Source organism: Electrona antarctica (assembly GCF_951216825.1).
Source record: "Electrona antarctica genome assembly, chromosome: 4".
NCBI lineage: Eukaryota > Metazoa > Chordata > Actinopteri > Myctophiformes > Myctophidae > Electrona > Electrona antarctica.
In genome coordinates this window covers 34046653-34068487 of record NC_136809.1, presented here as the reverse complement: position 1 = coordinate 34068487, position 21835 = coordinate 34046653, and the positions used below count along the sequence as shown (strand labels likewise).

Here is a 21835-nt window from a genome sequence, read left to right as displayed (position 1 = left end):
TTTCACCTCCAACATACCAGTACAGGGACTGATTCCTCCCACCAACCTGACATCATCATGCTCTGTTAAACAGACAATAGAATACGCAGTGAAAATGTTAAATGTATTTTATTAAAGAGCTGGAGAGACAGGACCCTGTTACTGAACAAACACTGTGTGGCAATAATTACTATCAAAATAGAGAATTAACTTGTTAACTATTTGTGACCGCAGGATTTGACTGAGGGGCTGCCATCGTGCAGCCACAGCTTTTCACCAGAGGAGAAAAACGGCATTTATTTTAAAATCCTAAATGTGTTAATACTGTAGCACAGGCAGACTCTTCACATACTACAGCATGTCTGGAATAAATGTCAGAGCTGAAATGTAAATATGAAATATTATACATATGTAATGTCCACAGAAGTGAACCTTTCAGGCTTGTTTTCTCAACTCGCTGTTTCTCTGCAAGACATTAGTCTACAGATCCATCTCAATGAATTAGAATATTGTGTAAAAGTTAATTTAATATAATTCAAAAACTTTCATATATACTCAATTAATTGTACATAAAAACGTTCTGTTTTAATCTTGATGATTATGGATTCTCTGTGGGGTTCAGTTCAGGCCAGTTGGCTGGTCAGTTAAGCACAGTAATACCATGGTCAGTACAGCAATTACTAGTAGTTTGGGTGGGTCAAACTGAACAACCAATATAAATTTGAAGCTATATGATTCCCTGCTTTCATAATATTATGACATGAACAAACTAGAAAAACAATCTAATGACTTAGTGTTTGTCAAGGTGGATCACATGGTCACGATAGACAGACAGACAGACAGACAGACAGACAGACAGACAGATAGATAGATAGATAGATAGATAGATAGATAGATAGATAGATAGATAGATAGATAGATAGATAGATAGATAGATAGATAGATAGATAGATCGCAGTTACTATATAAACGTGCAGGAAGCATGTCACGCAGGAAGCATGTCACGCAGGAAGCATGTCACGCAGGAAGCATGTATAATGCTTGCATCCGTCACGCTCTTCATGTATGCTGCTGCACACACACAACACACGGGGCACACGCCACACACAACACACGGGGCACACGCCACACACAACACACGGGGCACACGCCACACACAACACACGGGGCACACGCCACACACAACACACGGGGCACACGCCACACACAACACACGGGGCACACGCCACACACAACACACGGGGCACACGCCACACACAGGGTCAGCTACAACAGTGGAGCGCTATTGTGGTTGTGCTATTGATAAACGGACAGCTGCTGCTAGTGGGATCCTCCTGCAAATGTCGCATCGCTTTTGTCTTTGCTGACAGGCACTCAAAAGGAACTTCTCCATGATTATGAATTCATTTTACCCATTTTAACCATTATTCCGGTAGAGTGCCTCAGCCCTAGCGGTCACTTTATCGCCTTTAAGGCGTATTACTGCATGGTTATTATTAGTATAATAATAATGTATTGATTACTGTCACTGTTGAAGTAATTGCTTACCTGAACAGGTCACCTCTCGCCTGGAGGAAGATGGAGCAGACTCCACTGGACCACACACCCTCAGTGAAGACTCAGATCCGTTACAGGGAGATGTAATCTTCCATACAGGTTGAGATGTAGAATGAGTCCATTTTGTTGAAACAACAGGGCCACATTCCAGCTGTCTACATGCTACAACTGATGACTTCTGGTCCCAGTAAGACAAACCATCCACTGGTTTCCACTTGTCCTGGTATTTCATCTCCAGTGTACCAGTACAGTGACTGACTCCCACCAACCTGACATCAGACTCTGTACACAGACAATAGAACAAGCTTTACAAAGTTATGTATTTGATTGTATAAAATAATAATACAGAATAACTGTGTGTGTGTAAGAAATAATATACCTTCATTTACAAAAACTATAAATTCATAGGAACTTTGATTGCATAATAATTGAATAATGAACTTTACAGTACACACACCAGAGAAATTATCGATTTACAGAGTCCATAAACACACATATGTAAAGATTAATAATGTATAACATTAAATGAACTCTGAAATGTTATACATTTCAATAATACAAATATTGTTTTTTTTACATAGCTAATTCCATAAAATAAAATTTTAAAGTTTTACAAGCACAACAGAGATCACAGATCCCCGCTGCCACCCCTTAGATCTCCATATATGGAGCTGACCTGTTCTGACATTCCATATGTTGATCTGACCTCATTAAACCCTGTACACTCAAGACACACTCCATATATGGCCAGTACAGAATTCATTCCATATGTTGATCTGACCCCCCATTGCAAAGTGCCATCGCTCGCCCAGCAGTCTGCCGTCACCCAGGCGGATGCGTGCATGCTTGCGCCTCGCCCTCAGGGCGTCTTACTGGTATAAAGTTTTCAAATAAATGTAGTGGAGTAAAAGTTCAATATTTGCCTCTGAGTATAAGCAAAAGTATTGGACATTTGGAATACTTTAGTAAAGTATAAATAAGTTGTACTTAATTACAGTACTTAAGAAAATGTACTTAGTTACATTCCACCACTGGATATTATACAGTATTATCTTATCATTATCTAGATATGAATATGCAGGATATTCCGTATACGTACCCCCCAGCTATGGGACGTTATTTGCTAAGTAAATACGTACACGTATACTCCGTGTATATACTGGTTGAACCTCAGAGCTGCTTTTAGCATTGATCCGGTTGCTATGCAACGCCTCCGTCACCACCAGCTATCGGACGTTAAAAATCCTCTCCAGACTCCATTTACCTCAGTTCAAAGCAGGATTTTCAAACCTCCATAACTCTGAAATCTGGGAGAGCTGTCCCTGGTGATCCTCAGCCATCCAAAGTTCGGATGTCATTTGTGACTTTGGCTCGCATCGCTCCCAACATGTAAAGGTTTCTGGCGAGAGGTAAACAGTGTGCGCTAATGCTAATGCTAATGCTAATGATAGCAAATGTTGCAGTGAGTGTGTGCAGGGGGCTAGAAATGGGGAGGAAACTAATCCTGTTAAATTGGCTACATTTATTTACAGCTAGCCGCAAAAAATTGTTAATAGACAAGGCAATTAAATGTTGTTTGCACCTAATTTACATCTCTTGAAGATAACCGAATGCTCCAGTACCTTATGTGGACACAGTGTCCCAGTGGCTGTTTTTTTGAGGGGTGCTAGCCCCTCCTACATCCAGCTTTTGGTTACAGTCCACAAACTTTGTCTTAAACAAACATTACATTCCCTTTGACAATGAATGGAGAATTTTGGAGCGCCCCTCACTTCACACAGGTGTGATTTTATTTAAGACTACTGTCATTGTTTGCTACAGTACCTGAACAGATCAATTCCGCGTGTGCCCCGTCACCGTGGCCGCGATAAGATGTCATTGTTGCACACTCCATCAGTGAAGACTCAGATCCAACGCAGGAAATAGATGAGATCCTCCATACAGGTCGATGTTGAAAGCCATTACGCCTATGAGATGAAACAGCAGAGCCACAGTCCAACTGTCGACACACCACAGATGATAACTTCTGGCTCCAGGAAAAGGAAATCTCCACTGGTCTCCATTCTCCCTCATGATTCGCCTCCAGTATACCAGTACACTTACTGGGTCCTCCGACCAACCTGACATCATGAGATAGGCCTACTTTAAAGAGACAAGATAGTAAGCAGTGAAAACTGACTGTTTGGCTCAGTTGTTCAGGTAAAATACAATTATTCTATAATTAGTATTATTAATCCAAAAGTGTAGTTTGTTACCTGAGCAGTTGAGTCCAACAGCCTTGTCAGGTGAGCAGGTGTTTCTAGTTGAGTTTGAGGTTCCACAGTCCAGGAGAACAGACTCGTTGCCTTGACACTGGAACTCTTTGGTCCACATTGGAGCCTCCACCGCTCCATACAGCGCCCCCTGGAGGATTGAAGGAGCCCCACAGCCAAGCTCCCTACAGACCACCTCTGCATCCTGCTGGTCAAAAGCATCTTCACACACCGAGACCCACGACTGATTAGACTTCACCTCCACTCTGCCTGTACACAAACCAGTTCCATTCACCAGCCTCATAGACTCTAGAGAGAGAGAGAGAGAGAGAGAGAGAGAGAGAGAGAGAGAGAGAGAGAGAGAGAGAGAGAGACAGAGAGAGAGAGAGAGAGAATTTTAAATACATCAGAGAAAGTACATAAGGTGTAAGGTGTGGTGTCTCTAAAATATTTAAATAAATGAGGAAATTACAATCCCCAAACAGAAGAAGAATTCATAATTATATAGAGCACCGAAGTCTGACGTCACTTTCAGTAGAGGGCGCCTATACACAGGTTCATGTATTTTTTTATTTGCAGTGAAATCTCCATAGGGCGATTTTAGGTCGCTTCATATAAGAACTGTGTTTGAAAAATAAACCGACCACCCCGGCCTTTCTGTCAGGGGAGTGGCTGTGCGTCGTTAATGATGTCCATTCATATTTGATACAGCCAGTTTCTGGAGAAAATTGAATTAATGTGGCAGCTAAAGCCTTGAAACTACATATGAAGGCAATGTCGCTGCTAATATACATTAGTCATGCCCAGCTGTCAACACATTGCGTTCCTGAGATTCCTCGTTGACGTAAGCTCAACTCGTGGTGACTCGACTCGTACTAACCACGAAACATTAAATATCAATAAAATAAAAATAAAAATAAACGTAATTAACATTCGGTTTCTGTTGTGCGACGGGCAGATGCAGCCACCCTGCCTACCCGGAACTGTAGTCTCTGGGTTGTTTGAATCGTTTCTAACGCTTTTTGTTACTCTTTGGGTATATTTGTACAGTTCCACCTTCAGTCGATGCTTCATATCCATATGAGTGAAACGGCCGGGGTGATCGGTTTATTTTTCAAACAAAGTTCTTATATGAGGCGATCTAAAATCCCCCTATGGAGATTACAATGCAAATAAAAAGTACATGAACCTGGGGACTGACGCCCTCTACTGACAGTGACGTCAGGACTTCGGTGCTCTATGGTAATAAGTGCCAGACATTTTGACGGTGCACCCGGGTGCAGACCAAAATGAGCCAGGGCGATCCAATTTTCTCTGCCGAAAACCTGCGTGTGTCCTCGAGTTGCATGCATGCAACTGGTCAGAAGCGCTAAAGCGTACCCTCCTCCCCGTCTGGCAGTGAGTTAAGCCAAATTCCAATACCCAAAATCTCGGCCACTCGCTCACTCACACTCGATCACTCCAGCATGGCAAATTACGGTGAAATTGGTGACCTGTCGAAACATGTGAACATCTTGTGGACTTCACACAACTTACATAGAGGTCTTTAAAAACGTGGCCTGAATACCGTCAGGTTGAACTCTGCTAATGAACAAACTGCAATGATTTACATTCAGACACTGACACTATTATGTGACGTCTACACGATTGTCACATATTTCAGCAGGTCACCAATTTCACTGTAACAGTGAGCGAGTGTGAGTGAGCGAGTGGCCAAGATTTGGGGTATTGGAATTTGGCTTAAGTTAGCACCAACATTAGGACAAATCAAATGGGGAAAGTAGCTATGGCCGTTTATAGCCCAAGGAGTGTTTTTTTTTGCAAAACTAATGCTTGAAATGGATTCAGCATCATGAAAACCCCCTATAGTTTGGCATGTCACATGCTACATAAAGCATGAAATTTGATATGGTATGGTCACATATTATGCCAATTATGAAAATTGCTCAACATATGCAAGTTAGCATCCGGCAGTTTCTACATGCTGGGGACCCATTCTCAACATTTCTAACATAAAACTTTGGTGTACTCAACATGTCCGGGTTCACAATGGGGGTCTATGGGCTGGCAACTAGACTAAAATGGTCTTCATCAGTCTACATTTGGCTCAGCTGTGTCTGTGCATGCACGCAAGTGACTGTGGTGACGTCAGGGGAAAAATGTTAAGGAAACCGTTAGGAACCGGAATCGTTAAGAGGAAACCCTAGTCACAGCCCAGTAACAAAGTTACGATAACAATAGTGGACTCTTTACTTGAGCCTACAATAATATAAATACTCATATTGGTCCGACTGTCATTAGACAGACAACCTACCTCAAACCCTAACTTAACCATAACCACAAGCACGGGAGCAGTGCATGTTCGACCGCATGTCCGACCGTTGTTTCCGCATGTCAGTGTGTCTAATCTGCGTGTGCATCCCCATCATCATCATTAGATAGATAGATAGATAGATAGATAGATAGATAGATAGATAGATAGATAGATAGATAGATAGATAGATAGATAGATAGATAGATAGATAGATAGATAGATAGATAGAATAATATAAATGACGTATAGGTCATTGTTGGTTACCTGAACAGGTCACGACCACACCGCTCTTGAATCTGTCCAACGTCTTTGTTCCACACTGCATCAGTGAAGATTCAGATCCAACACAGGAAGATAAAATCCTCCATACATTTAAAAATGCACTGTACGTTGACACAGTTGAAACAGCATACCCACAGTCCAGACTTCTACACACTACAGATGATAATCTCCGGTTCCAGTGATCATTCCCAGCTGGTTTCCACTGTCCCAGGTGCATCACCTCCACTGTGCCAGTACATTTACTTGGTTGGTGAGAGGAACCAACCAAGTAGAGGAACCTGACATCATTAGCATTACCGACGCCGTCTGCATCACAGACAACACCAGCATCTTCTTGGTGACCACAATTGTGGGATGCCAACCCTTGATGTGTGCACTGTGCAAGCTCTGATTCAAAGCCTGTGCAGCTGACATCATCCAACCAGATGGGCCCACTGCCTGGAATTGTGCTTTGTGGAATTAACAGCGCCTGGCCACATCCTAACTGTCTACACACCACCTGGGCATCAGTCATGTCCCAGTTATCATCACACACTGTCCCCCACTCTCCACGGAAGTAGATCTCTACTCTGCCAGAGCAGTTGTTTCTTCCGTTTACCAGTCGAATGTCTCCCTCTCGTGTTGGCTTGGCAGTGACATTCATCCATCCCGGAAGGGATGTGGCCGGAGGTCTTGTAGATGTCATGGAGTTTACTGTAGAAATTAGGCATGTTTTTGTCTTGATTGTTTAAACATGCATGTGTACAACTACAATGCCCCCTCCCATCCAAGCCCTGTACGATGAATGCTGTGTCAGCATAGCTTGCAGAATCATGAAGGATTCAAGCCATCTCAACCGCAGACTATTTGAGATAACAATAAAGTAGGCTACAACCTTGAACCTTGAACCTTGAACCTCGATGTTATGGGCCGCTATGCTCGATAACAGGCTCGACAAACCCAACTTAAGTTTATTGATACCGGGTCTCAATGTATTTATTACAGGTGATTAGAGCAGTACAGAAATTCATAAAAGCATGTAAGTAATTTCCGATATGGAATAACAAATTTACAATTACATATGGGGGGAAACCATTCACTAACGAGCTGCACATCAGTGAGCTGGATGCCATCTTAGCTGGAGGTGAACGGAACACTGCCCCCCCTCCCAGTGAGCTGTGGCGTTCCATAAGGAAGCATACTTTACTGTTCCTAATATATGTAAACGACATGACATCGTGTGACTGCAACTTGTTCCTGTTCGCAGATGACTTAGCACTGCTGGACTCAGACAGGAACAAACTGCAGGTTGAAAAGGCCCTCAGCTCTGAACTCTGTAGAATCTGCACCTGGCTTGTTGATAACAAACTATCTTTACACCTGGGAAAAACCGAATCCATTCTCTTTGGATCAAATTTTAATCTCAGCAAGGCAGATGACTTCTTGGTTAGAGTGGGTGACTATTATCACTCGAAAAGATGAAATTACCTACCTAGGTTCCATCCTGGAGGCATATCTTTCCGATGATAAAATGGCCACCAACGTAACAAAATAAAGTCAACCAAAGAACAAGATTCCTATCTCGTCAACCTCACACCTTGAGGACCCTAACAGGAGCCCTTGTACAAGTTTTCTTTGACTGCATGCACCTCTTGGTACCACAGCACCTCAAAGGCCCTCAAAACAAGGCTCCAGCCTGTTTTTTGTTGCGATTGCAGGTCGCCTGTCACACTTCCTGTACTCGCTTTGTCTGTAGTGCTTGCATAGCTTTCTATGGGCCAACCATAGAGAGTGCTTGCCCTCGTCGAATCTCTTAGTTACATCAATATTGTTTGTATAAAATAGTTGGTTTGTATTAAGATTATAAAGATCGCTTTTTTTTCTTCAATTTGACTGCCAGGGACTTCCCATTCAGAGACACACACACACACACACACACACACACACACACACACACACACACACACACACACACACACACACACACACACACACACACACACACACACACACGGCTGATATTTGTTAAATGTTTCGGGACTATTAATATCGCTGAGACAGTTTATTCATTTTTGGACCACAATGCTTATATGAGACTTAAAATGAAACTTCTACGGCCCTGGACCAGGGGATGAGCGAGTGACATCAGGACTTTAGTAGAGATTTCAACGTCTGTTCGCTCCGCTGTAGTGCTGACATAATGAAGTGACATTATTCCGGTAGAGTGTCTCAGCCCTGCGGTCGCTTCTCGCCTTGGCTTTAAGGCGTCTTACTGGTTATAGAAGTGTATATTTGTATGTCTCTAAATGTTCTGATGAATTGAAAATGGTAGACCCTGTTGTAAACAAGTGTAATGCTGTATCATGGTGTTGTTCACAGTAACAGTTTTTGTATTGACTTGTGCTACCCATTCTGCATACTGTTAATACAAATTTCAATCAATCAATCAATCGATCAATCAATTAATTGAAATCAATCAATCAATTGAAATCAATCAATCAATTGAAATCAATCAATCAATGATCAATTAAACTCTCAGGGGTCATTTATATACCGTCCGTCTGCAATTCGTATTTTGTGAAAAGTCAATACAAATGTACTGAGGGTTAACAGGGTTAATATAATAACAGGGCTGTATAGATGTAGGCCTACCTGTAGATGGTGCACTGTGGTCCTGCATTTGATGGTCCGTGGATGGGACCACCTGCGATGAGTTGGACATTGAAAGCCAACTTCCACTGCACACTGGCAAAGTTTGATGGTTTATTTGGGTGTAAAAAATTGTACATACTGTAGAGTTTGATAATCAAACTCTATAAACTATATTTTTAACCCGTTAGGAGCAATCCGGATTGGGAGCATGCACCGCCAGATTCTCAAAGTAGCCTATAGGTGATAAATGGTTGACAAATAGAAAATAACTCTGTTGAACCATGAGGTTCAACAGAGAATATATATATATATATATATATATATATATATATATATATATAAACATTCATTTAAAAGATTCTTACCTTTTGGTAGCGTAAGCCCAAGGATGAGTATGAGGATGAGATGCATTGTGTTGGACAGAGAGGTCCAAATGACAGAATGACAGAACAGTTATAGCTTTTAATATGCCTGTGAAGCAATGCGTCTGTGAAGGGGGTGTGGCAGTATCAAAGTACATTTGAGAGGATGTGATAAAACAATTAAAATATAACGTAGATAAAACTGTACTGTTGCAGAATAAATGTACTGTTGTGACCAGCTCACTGGTATAGAAAGATATCATATATTTACAAGTTAGGCATTTAGCAGATGCTCTTAATCCAGAGCAGTTTACAGTAAGCAAGAACAACACAATGTATAGGCTATAATATCAAATGCATAGAAATAGTCATCAAGGATCATAAGGAAACTAAGAACCATAGCATCCATAACACATCAAGGCTATGTGGACTTTTGTCATTCATCACATGCAGCAGGTTAATGAGTAATTAATTAAGACGCAGCTCTTCTGAGAAATCACACAATGTGTCGATTCTCTTTGGGTTAAATAAGGAAGAAGTTACTTTATAGATAATAAGGAAGAAGTTACTTACTGTACTGCTAAATAATAAACTATCTGCAGAGGTATATGGCTGTAAAGAAGAGGGAGGGGTGCGATTATGGGCTACGGTGAGATTATTTCTCTATTGCAGGGACGGCTCCAGGGACGGCTATGTCCCCTCTGGTGGACGCTTATAGCCCCCACAAACCCAATTGACTGATTTCTATATGTAAACCAAACTTCACAAACTAAATAGCCAACCCCCCATATAGTCCCTCCCAGTCACAATCGTCTGGAGCCGTCACTGCTCTATTGTACCTTTATGAAGTTGACAAGCATGTTGTTTTCCCTCTTAAAGGGATAGTTCACAATTTTTAATTAAGTTGTATGAAAACTGTATTAATTGATTGCCCGTGGTGGGAGTTCAACTAAATCAACTAATCAAATGATTCCCGAGCGCGGCACGGCTGCAGCTCACCGCTCCAAGAGATGGGTCAAATGCGGAGAAAGTTTTTCACTGCGGTAACGTGTGTGACAAATCGTAAGACTTTGACTTTGACTTTCTGCTCTGGTTTTGGTGAATATTGTTTGGTGAATATTGTTATTATTATTAGTTCCGGTCATTTTGTGGGGGGCACTGGGGCCACGCATTAAAAGTAAATGAATCCACAAAACTATAGCATCATTTGAATTGTTGACCTATTTCTAAAATGTTATAGCGCAACTTTCGTTCAACATTGACCACTCTATCACATGGAACTATTATTTAGGCGTAGTGATATGGACACAAAAAACATAGTTCCGTGTTTCAATTGAATTGAATTGAATTGAATTGAATTGAATTGAATTGAATTGAATTGAATTGAATTTAATTTAATTTAATTGAATTGAATGTGAGGACGCATATTCTGATTAGCCGGAATCATGAGATGATGTATGATGATGCACAATGATAAGAGCGCCCCTCACTTCACACAGGTGTGATTTTTTTCAACCACAACTAATGAAACATGACATCAGTTGACTGAGTTTGGGAACAGACCAGATATCATGACATAAAAGACAACAAATCTTTGATGGGAAAATGAATCAACTATTCATTGATGGTGAAGAAAGGGAACTTGGAAAGACCCTTTTTGACAAACCGCAAATCATTTGACTAGATCCTTTCCAGCAGAAAGAGAACTGAGAAAAATAAATAAAGAACTGACATCTCAGCTTCTACGTATTTGTGTGCCATACATGGAACTGGATAGAACTCTCTCATCATTATTCTATTGTAAGTAGTTGTATCATAAGCAAGAACTGAACAGTGATGGTGAAGAAATAACTTGGAAAGACACTTGCGGACAAACCACACGTCATTTGACTAGACATTCCCAGCAGACTATATCTGAGAAAAATAAATAAACTAAGGAAGTGAAATTTCAATCTTTTTTTATAAAGATGTGTAATCCTCAGAATGTTAATCATAAATGTTTTGTATTGTGTGATGTGCATTAGAATTTTCCACAATTATATATATTAACTATTACCTAGTTTCTGGGTTCGATTCCCACCGGGACGCTGGGGGTGTGTTCTCTCCTCCGCATCATCAGTGCCCATACCCTAGATGGGTTTGGCGAAAGGGCCTTTCTGTGTGGAGTTTGCATGTTCTCCCCGTGTCCCTTAGGGTATAGGTACAAAAAACATGCAGTAATCCTGGTCTCTATACTGCCTCCCCCTGGTCAGCCGGGGTGCTTGATGGAGGGGAATGGAACTGGTCGGAATTACGTGTTCCTTCCACACGCTACGTCCGGTCAGGTGAAAAGAAGCAGCTTGGACTCCTCATGCGTAGAAGGAAGCATGAGGTCAGTCCGCTGCCCCCACAGGTTGGCAGAGGAAGTGTAGCGCCCAGGATTACTTTAGATAATTGACACAGGGTGAAAAATTAGGTTACAAAATTTTGGGGGGAAAAAAGAAAGCAGGTGTGTTTGCCTTGACACCTTACAAGGGGGCTTAATGATTTGAGTGGTGTAAACCACTCCAACAACTGGCTTTGTTAGTTTACGTGTCCACGTGTCCACGTGTTTGTTCGTACCAAAAAAATGAGCATGGTTGCTATGGTCACTCAGTTCACACGGGTGTGATTTCATTACGTCAGACATTACGTCAGACCACAGCTGATCAGGCTATATAATACCTTACACCACTCAGTTCACACGGGTGTGATTTTCTTTTTTACTTCTTGGATTCTCTTCAACACATTCTCACTCCCAAAGTGTCATATTGGCCAAGGTTGTCTTTACGTCACGGTATGTGCGCTCCGACCTGGGTGTGTTGCATGTTTTTAAAGCTTCTTATTCCCTTGTCACGTTATCAAGTGACTCATCTTGTTTTGGTTTTAAGAGATGTATCGATCCCTTGTGAATCCCCTGGGATTGACGTCCCTGCTGGGTTTATTCTCTTCCTCTCTTTTACAATTATTACTGTTGTTTTGCCATGTGATTTACATGTCGTCTCTGTCAGATGTCCAAAGCTGTTACTTTACAGGATTCAAATAAAAATAAATGAATAGCTAAAGCTAAAAAAAATAAAAAAATAAAAAAAAGCTTGTGGATTTGCTTTTGATGCTTTATTTGTGTGATGCCGTAATATGATCAAGTAGGGTGTTAATTTATGAACAAAAACACAAAAAGTTAAAATATAGAGATGAGGTTTCTGCCCGACATAGCATGGAACAGTATTTCCACTTCTTGTTCTGTTCTTTGGAGGATGAACATGTCTCTACATTCATATAGAGCGTCGCAGTCCCGCCTCCTACCCAGACCCAGGAAATGAAACCCAATGCATTATTCTCATAGACATTTCGTAAAGTATTTATTTAAAGACGGTTACGCCGCGGACAAAGCCAACTCGAGTCGTGACAACTCATGACAACACAAACAATATTTTGGACCAAACAAATAATTACAAAGAAGAAAAACAACAAAGAAAGTGTTGTAACCTGCCGTTTTTTTCTTCTTTCTAATTATTTGTTTGGTCCAAAATATTGTTTGTGTTGTCATGAGTTGTCACGACTCGAGTTGGCTTTGTCCGCGGCGTAACCGTCTTTAAATAAATACTTTACGAAATGTCTATGAGAATAATGCATTGGGTTTCATTTCCTGGGTCTGGGTAGGAGGCGGGACTGCGACGCTCTATACTCGCAACTATTAGTGTGATTTGCAAATGCACCTCTCGTGAATATAATGTGATTACAATGGGTAACACTTATGCATTCCATGTCTACAGTATAATGCATTATAATTTATAATATAAATACACTAGAGCTATTAATAATGCCTTAAGTATGTTTATAATTTATAAACATACTTAAGGCATTATTAATAGCTCTAGTGTATAATCATCATAGTTATAAGAGCTCCTGACTTCACACTAGTGTGATTTGTATTATTATTATCTTTTTATCGGTATATGCTCAAATGTCAGGTGTAGTGTAGTTTTGGGTGCAGGATCTAATAGGGGCTATTTGTCATTGACTTGTCTTACACTAAAATGTGTTGCGGTTTGCAAGATTTATCATTTGATACATTCCATGCAGACATTTCCTGTGTCAGGAAGAAAAAAAGTAAATACACGCACAGACAAAAAAACATGCCACGCATGCTGTACCATTGGGTAGTATCATATCTAGTAGTGTATGTCTGTACTCATCCATACATATTCACATGTACACAATATGTAGTCTGATTAACCACGTATGCCCTATTACATGCTTTGTCGTACAACGGTGTCTTACAAAAATAGGTACGCAGATCTACAAGCATGCAACATGTCACAGTGTGACCTTGAACTTGTAGATCAGCTACATATATATATAATATATATATATATATTATATATATAATCTACAGTATAACTAGTATAATTAGTTATACTGTAGATTAGTTGGATGGACTGTTAAAGGTCCTTCCACACCAAACTCAGACTAGTCAAAGACTACTTAAAACTGTCAGTTTCTGTTACACACTAGCATTTATAGTTCAGCACAAACCAGTCGGCTGATGAAACGAGAGGGACTTTAAGCAACAACGGCTACGGCAGTCCGCTCCGGCAACCGGAAATGGATCAGTGCTCGATAGATTAACCTGCTTGCGCCGTCGCAGCCCTTTCTACTACTGCAGAACCTACACTTCCACGTAGTGTCTACAACGCCATGTCATAACCACTGCTGATCATGTCCAGTGCATATCAGCAAGTTAGCTGACGCACGACGGGGTGTTTAAAAAAAAAAAAAACGTGTTTATGTTTGACACATGCTGCATAGACGCGTGACCATGCGGGAACCAATGTCGCCGTCGCCGACGGCTGTTTGCTTAACGATTTTGACAGCTACGGCGACGGCGTCATATAGGCGCGATTCATACTCCTATTTTAGAGCCGAATAAAAGTCGGTTCGGCTCTGTAGAGCCTACAATGTGACGTCATTTGAGGTTCAAACTGTTCAAACTGTTCAAACTGTCATACTGCAGTTCGGGGGGCGGGTACCGTCCTAAAGTCGGCTCTTCGGTGCTACTGAAAATTTCTGACGAGCCTAAATCATTTCAGCACTACAGCGGTAAAATAGGAGTATGAATCGGCCCATAGCCACCGTACTTCCACCTAGCGGAGCCGTCCTGAAAACCGTCGTTGCTTAAAGTCCCTATTCTTTAGCCTGCAGTGCTGGTTTGGTTTGCAGTGTTGCTTATGCGACTATGGGTTAGTTTTCCTGTAAAATAGCTTAAATATTCATAGTTGCGCGTTGCTTTAGTCTGGGCTTTGTTTCTGAAGTGTAGTTGCTTATTTGGGCTTGCTTTCACAATCCTTTTTGAAAATAGCTGATGTATTTGGGCTCATGTGGTGAAACTGGTTGCCTCTTTTGGGCTTGTTTTCATAGACCTGGTCGCTTGTTTCACTCACAGAATCTGGCAAGGAGTTGATCAATTGGTATAGCAGTTGAGAGTTGAGATTGAGACGCTTTCAGACGCTTTTAGACTTGTTCCCACGCCGACCATCGGTGCTACCTGTAGGCAGCTTTAAATGCAGGACATTTAGGTACCGCCTGCAGGTGAAACACCAGGATTTTAAGCAGATCCCTGAGGTTTCACCTGGTCCTTGGGGGCTCCATACTCATTCACCTGGTCCTTGGGGGCTCCATACTCATTCACCTGGTGAAATATTGAACGTACAATTGTATTTACAGTTATATAATATAGGCAATGGGGCTCGGAGTTGACTGATACCATGGCCAACATAAAGGCATGTCCAGATAGGCATGTCCAGCCACAGTGGCCTTGATGCCCAAGCCACACCTCCCATGCAGACTGTAGGCTATACTATTTTCTCCTCTGCCTCTTTCCTCAAGGTTTTTTTTTAAAAACACTAGTGTCTTTTGTTAGAATCTGATACGAGGTTTCCCCCAACAACGGCGATACAGTCAGACCAGACGTCATAGTGCAGTAAATGAAAAAAGATCTTTACTGCATCAAAAGCAATAAACACACTATACTACAGTATAAAAACTAGTCAAACATTGGCCAACATTGTCAATCAAATAATAAAAGGCAAACATTATGAAAATAGCTGATCTACAAGTTGCGAGTCAAACTAAATGTAATTGCCTCAACTTCTACAATTCCAAGTGCTTGTCAGGGTGTCAGTGTGGGTTCCCCAGTTCAAAATAATTATATTATGATTATGTTGGGGGGTCCGAAAAGGGGGTGAGGGTCTGAAAAGGTTGAGAACCACTGTCATACTGCAGTAGACTGCTGAAGTCACAGGCTGATCTGACGTCCCAGATTCACAGAGGAGGGACACGGTTCCTGAGATCCACATGATTAGATCTTTCCTATTAGGCCTACCTCATCAAGACAGGATTGGGGAAGCTAGGAGCAGAACAACAGGGCCCGGCTTGTTCTGGGAATAGTGCCATTAAGCCTGGCAGCGTGTGTGGACATGCTGTCGGGCAGAAACCTATAGTATCTCTACGTTTCAACTTTTGTATGTGTGTGTTTTGTTTTCTGTAAATGTACAGTATGCCCTGCTGTGCTTGGTCATATTAAGTGTCACACAAAAGGAGCAAAGATTGCTAATCTACAAACTCACATTGTGTCACGATGCAAAGCATTGTGAGCTTGGAGAATTATTACATTTAAAGATGTAGTGGCTTTATTGTTATTAGAGTAATGTTAACTGTGTGTTAACGGTGTGGTTAGAATATTCAAATATGTCTTCCCTGTGTATTTTTGGTTTCTTCCTGAAAGCTGAAAGCCTTTGAGTCAAAAGGCCCAATCGAAATACACTACTTTAGTGACATCATGACCCTAACCACTCCCCCATTATCATACAACAGCTGTGGAAGAGTGGAAGTTCAGGCGGGTGGTGCTAAAAACAAATTGAAAGAACTGGTGGGTGGGGTGGGGGGTGAATCATGGCAAATCTGTGGGTTTTGTGGATACTGAACCAATGAAAAGGTATGACTAAACAATAAGGAAAAGTCAGTTTTGGTCATACAAGGATTTCTGCCCGACACTGACGACATAATTAAAGTATCAGTGAGAGCTTGTTTTGTAAATAAACAAATAGCTGGGCCTGCTTGCAGGGAGGGGAGGGGAGGGGAGGGGAGACTGGGTGGTGATCTTTCTGGATAGGTTTTAGGGGGGTGAAAGAGATATCTATCTCTCTCTGAAAAAATAAATTATAGTGATTTACAAGTATACAGGAGCTGCTTGTAATTAAGAAAAATCACACTTGTATGAAGTGAGGGGCGCTCTTATCATCATACATCACATTCCGTGCTCAGCCAATCAAACCATCACAAATGTCATTCCGGCCAATCACTTTTGGCGTCTTCACTTTTCTGCCATCACTTTTATCCTCAATATATGTACTTTGCTCTTCGCTATGGGGTGATCAGCCAATTATCAGCCAATGTTTGTATTCACACAAACCCTCAAAGCTGAGCATTGGAGCCGCCCCTCAAAAAATAAAATGAAAAAAGCAGTCAGATGAATGTGATCAGAAACCATGAGAAAGCAGCTCAGTGTCTGCGCTGTAAGACAAGAGGAAGCATGGACTACCGGCAGCTGCTGTGCGTGCGTGTTTCATTCATGTGTTGTTTATTCGTGAGTTGACCTTACATTTGGATCGCAAATCTGACCAGATTATACCATGACATTCCCTCACTCTCTGTCCATCTCTCTTCTGTCTGTCTCCGTCTCACCTCTTTGAAAGAACAACTGCTTTGAGAAGTTTCCATCCTCTCTTCTGATTATTTCATCATCTTAATTCATCATTATTTTTCTGCAAGGTTACACATCTTATTTGCATGGGGAAAAATATATTTAGCTTTAAAAGCCCTCTGTTCTTTTCTCATTAAAGCAGAAAAGAAAAGATCAACCTGATATGAATGACGTCTTCTGTATTTTGTTTTGAATGTGTACGTTTCCATTTGTTGCTGTGCTTATGTCTATGGGTGTGTTACTCTGCATCACACCTTCCTCCGGTCTGGTAACGAAACCACTGCAGGTTGGAGACTCCATGGAAATGGACCATCGCCCCGGCGACGACCAGAATGTGGAACAGCTGGTGAGAATGGAACCAGATATCACACTTGCCGGGGAAAAACCTCTCTGGGATTCTCGTGGCGTACAGACATGCTCCTGTGATGTAGAGCAGCGCCATCAGCAGTAGCCAACCTATCTGACCAATCGCGGTTGCTTTCGTGAAGCCCTCGCTGATGATGAAGTGGGCGGTGGGAACAAGGCCGCTGAGACCCAGAGCGACGAACACGCCTGCGCGGACCCCTCTGTTCTGCGGCGTGTCAAAGAATTCACACTGCGAGATGATGATGGCGCACAGGCCGAGGACGCAGACGACCGTGATGTACGTGATGCACCGCTGGGGGGAACAGTAGAAGGCGTAGTAGAGCCACGGGATGAAGGACGCCATGATGAGGAACGCTATCCCGCCGTAGTCGAGCCGGGAGAAGACTTTGGCCACCCTCTCGGAGTGGCAGTAGACCGTGTGGAACAGGAAGGAGAAGCACAGGCAGAGGACGGCTCCCAGGAAGAAGGAGCCGAGCACAACCTTCTCCTGCAGTGGCGCCACGAACCACACGTTGTCCCTCAACATGTAGACGAGCCCCAGACACAGGAAGAACACGCAGCCCAACAGGTGTGTCCAGATGTTTCCAGTCTCCGTGTGAATCCTGAAAATGCTCCCGAAGCAGGCCTTGAACGACGGCATGGGAGGCCGGTGACCGTTGAGAAGGAAGTCGTTGTCTTTCAGCCACTCGGGGAGCATGTCGAAGGAGCGGACGCGCCACCGGCCCTCCCACATCTTCTGTACGAAGTCTTCCATTTTGTCCATGAAGCCCTCGTCGCCGCTTCCCTCTCCCTTCCCTTCTCTTTCGTTCTCGTCATCCCCATGTTTGCCCTCGGAAATCCTCTTGTTGGAACCTGAGGTTGGCGTGCCATTTGTAGTTAATTCTGACTGGTTTGTGGTTCTGTGGCGGAGCACGAAGGATGGGCCTTCGGCTTCGTTTTGCTCTCCTCCTTCCAGTTTGGAAGAGGTGGGCCGGTGGGATGGGAATGAGAGTATAACACCTGGGACCGAGGTACAATCTGAGTGGGCTTTGTGTTTGTAATCTATAATATATCATTCAGGAGAGTGGGGCAGACTGTCTTTTTCATGTTTGTCTGAGTTCTGTTCACGGAAAGTATAATTATACGGGATATATATATATAATGCAGTGCATGTCGTTCATGTCATATTACGTCATATCACATTGATGACATTATATGGCGTCGTGAGACACAAATGGCACTTGTCATATATTGCATCATTTGCTTCAGTGCCCAGTGCAGTGCATTTGCATCTTTGCATCAACTTTGGATGTAACCATGCCGTGCAACCATGCCGTGCGGAACATGCTCTCGGTGACGTTTGTGTAGTGATGCACCTATATCACCTATATCGTCTGAGTGTTGGTACTCGTTGTCACAATGCTTGGAGGCAAGTCTATGACATCAGCACTATGATGTCAGTGGTTTGATGTCATGTCCATATATGGGTAAATATTTGTCCATACACACACAGACCCCTACAGACACAACCCAGTGGGACACATGGTTGAGGTGGGTTCCCAATGGACCCTTAACACACAGCACGCGATAAGCGTATTAATACGTTCTTTATTAGCCATGCGTCCGATGCTAGACCCGTATTAATACGTTTCGAGCACTTTTGTATTGATTACTTTCAATCGCCTTTCTACACACCCGGACAATAGATCAAACAGCCACAACACTATGGTCACTTTATTAAAAAAAGGCCTCTCCCCCTCCCTTCTTGAGAACAGGACGGGAATGGCGCATTGTCACGTAATGGCGGCTCCCATGCGAGCGTATATACAACTCCAGTCAACAGAATCACCCTGCATAACAAACCGATCGGCTCGGTTATTTCTTTATGATGATGATCAACAGTCAGATGGAACAATGCAAATACGTGCTGTTGTGTTACTGGAGGGGGTCAGCAACACTAATCGCCTCACACCCGTCTTTCCACCTCAGCAACACCACCGTCCCTCGATTGGTAAAATCAATTATTTTTTATAATTGGAGTGGAAAGATTAAGCTTTCTTTTGAGGTATCCGGTGTGCTTCTCGCTATAAGAGAACATTTGCTGTCGGCCTTGGAAAAGGTTGGTCGTCCAATGCTATCAGCGTAGCATCAGGACTAATCAGGCTGCAGGAACCGTTTGCGTGCAGTGTGTTAACAGGTCTGTAACTGTGATAGTATACACATGGAACCAAATGGACCCATACGAGTCCTCACAGTAAGAAAGCTAAACCCATTATGTTACGTGTCACATTTTGTAGTGTATCTTAATATCTTAAGTTATTAATAAAAACGGGTTTCACTCCCAATTTATGTTGCATCCCCTCATAGGGGACATAACACAATACTGTACATCAAATGCAGAGAGCCAGAGTAGTCTAGTTCCCCAGTAAACTAGGAGACGTAGGAGGGGCCCAGACAGGAGTCAACCCACAGGGCCTAGTCCTTCCACACGCCAGAATAGTACCTCCCTGTCCCGGCAGAGTAGTTCAGGAGGAACCGATTGTGTGGCTCTGGTTTTTCCCTAATGGGACTGATCAAGGGTAGCTACTGGGACGTAAGTCGGGACTTGATCACCCCGGCTGGGTCACCTGAGTGAGGGGTGTGATGTTGGGAGACCCGAAACCCTGATGACCTTGGGATAAATCACTGAGGATATGTCCCAGGTGCATCCATGCAATGTATTTTTGTTCTATTTATAGTGACTCATAGGAATAGACTACGTGACAACCAGGAATAGTCTGGTGACCACCGGAGAGACGGGTGGCAGCTGGAATGTAGTATGGGTTGGCGCCCCAGCCTGTGTCTTCCGTGAGGAAGAAGCCCAACAAACCCACGGTGAGGCCTTTAGGAGGGCCATTCATGGACATTGGGCAAGGTGGAGCCTGCAGTTTGGTTTGTAAATACATCAAAGATTCGAATATAATCCATTACTAATGGATGCCTTGGCGTGGAAGAGAGGTCATCAGGTGGTCTCCAACCTTCTTAGAGTGTTTCAAACCTCAACCACTACACTCTCCAGTTGGCGGGTCAGCAGTGATTGGCCAAGTCACTGCCCCTCTCCTCCAGGAGACTCCAAGTCCACGGAGGGGCGCCCCAGGTACCTTCACTAAAAACGCCGGGACAACGCTCCACACGTCCCAAACTCGGCTCCAATTGGAATGCACTTCCCATTACAATTAGAACTGCAGCCTCACTCCGAACCTTCCGCCGTAGTCTGAAAACCCACCTTTTCAGACTTCATTATGGCCCGTAGCATTTCCCCTAGCCCAGGGGTCCTCAACAGGCAGACCGCGGACCACCTCTCTGTGGACCCTGGGCAAAAAATAATAAAAAAAAGGGTTTTTCCCCCCTTTTTTTGGGGGGGGGGGGGGGGGGGGGGGTAGTGAATCATGGTGTGTGTGATATGAAATGTCCAGTACCTCCCCAGTGCCTCCCCAGTGTCCCTAGAGTTAAAAACGACATACATATAAGATCATGAAAATAACATTTATTAATTTAAGTCTAAGGCATTTGAGAGAATAAGCACGGTACCGGGGAACCTTCTATAAAGTGCTATGGGAGGATTGAGAAGGCCAATCTAAAGAGGTGTGTTTTTCATTTTTGTTTAAAGATGTTGATGGAGTTGGCCTCTCTGATTTCCTGAGGAATTGTATTCCATAGTTTTGGTGCATAGAAGGCGAATGCGACCTCTCCTATTTTCTTTAGTGGTTTCTTTTTCCTTAAAACCTGTAAAGTAAACCTGCTGTGGAGGATCTTAGTGTTCTGGATGGAGTGTATGGTGATAGAAAGTCTGTTATGTATGCGGGGCCTTGGTTATTTAGTGCTTTGTAGACTATGAGTAGTGTTTTGAAATCTATTCTCTATTCTATTCTATGTTCTGTCTTGCCTGTGAGAGAGATACTTTTTTAAAAGATAATAGCATAAGTTGCATAATTTATATAGAAGTATATTCATTTTTCATTGGATGATGTACAACGACTAGAGCACCCCTCACTTCACACGGGTGTGAGTTTTACATTCTAATAAACTATCAATCAATCAATCCATGTATGGGGATAAACTAATATGTAAAAACTATGGAACAGTATGCATGTGGAACTCAAGCAATGCTCAAGTGTGAACCAGTTAAAAAAAAGATATAAAGAATGCATTATTATGAGGTATAGAGAGGAAGAGTTACAATGACACATCATTTAGATAATTGTACTTGTATGTATATAGGAATATATATAATATATATATACATGTTTATAAATATATATGACTTACACTATTACATAGATTACATACA

General features: G+C 42.5%; 2 protein-coding genes across 2 annotated transcripts in view; both read right to left on the bottom strand.

Moving 5' to 3' along the window:
- Positions 1–964: 964 nt before the first annotated feature.
- On the bottom strand, positions 965–7027 carry LOC306921272 (scavenger receptor cysteine-rich type 1 protein M130-like; the record flags this gene model as incomplete). The annotated part of the gene is made up of 4 exons (XM_079498381.1): positions 965–1050; positions 1528–1547; positions 3908–4058; positions 6682–7027. 4 exons carry the CDS (start codon positions 7025–7027, stop codon positions 965–967), a joined length of 603 nt encoding a protein of 200 aa, XP_079354507.1.
- Positions 7028–17394: 10367 nt separating this feature from the next.
- LOC306921271 (adiponectin receptor protein 2-like) overlaps positions 17395–21835 on the bottom strand; it is a gene marked incomplete at its 5' end in the record, with an annotated part of 9027 nt that continues 4586 nt past the window's right edge. The window contains one exon of the mRNA XM_079498380.1: positions 17395–18525. Within this exon, the coding sequence (XP_079354506.1) occupies positions 17399–18525 (1127 nt within the window). The 3' untranslated portion in view covers positions 17395–17398. The remainder of the gene's footprint in view (positions 18526–21835) is intronic.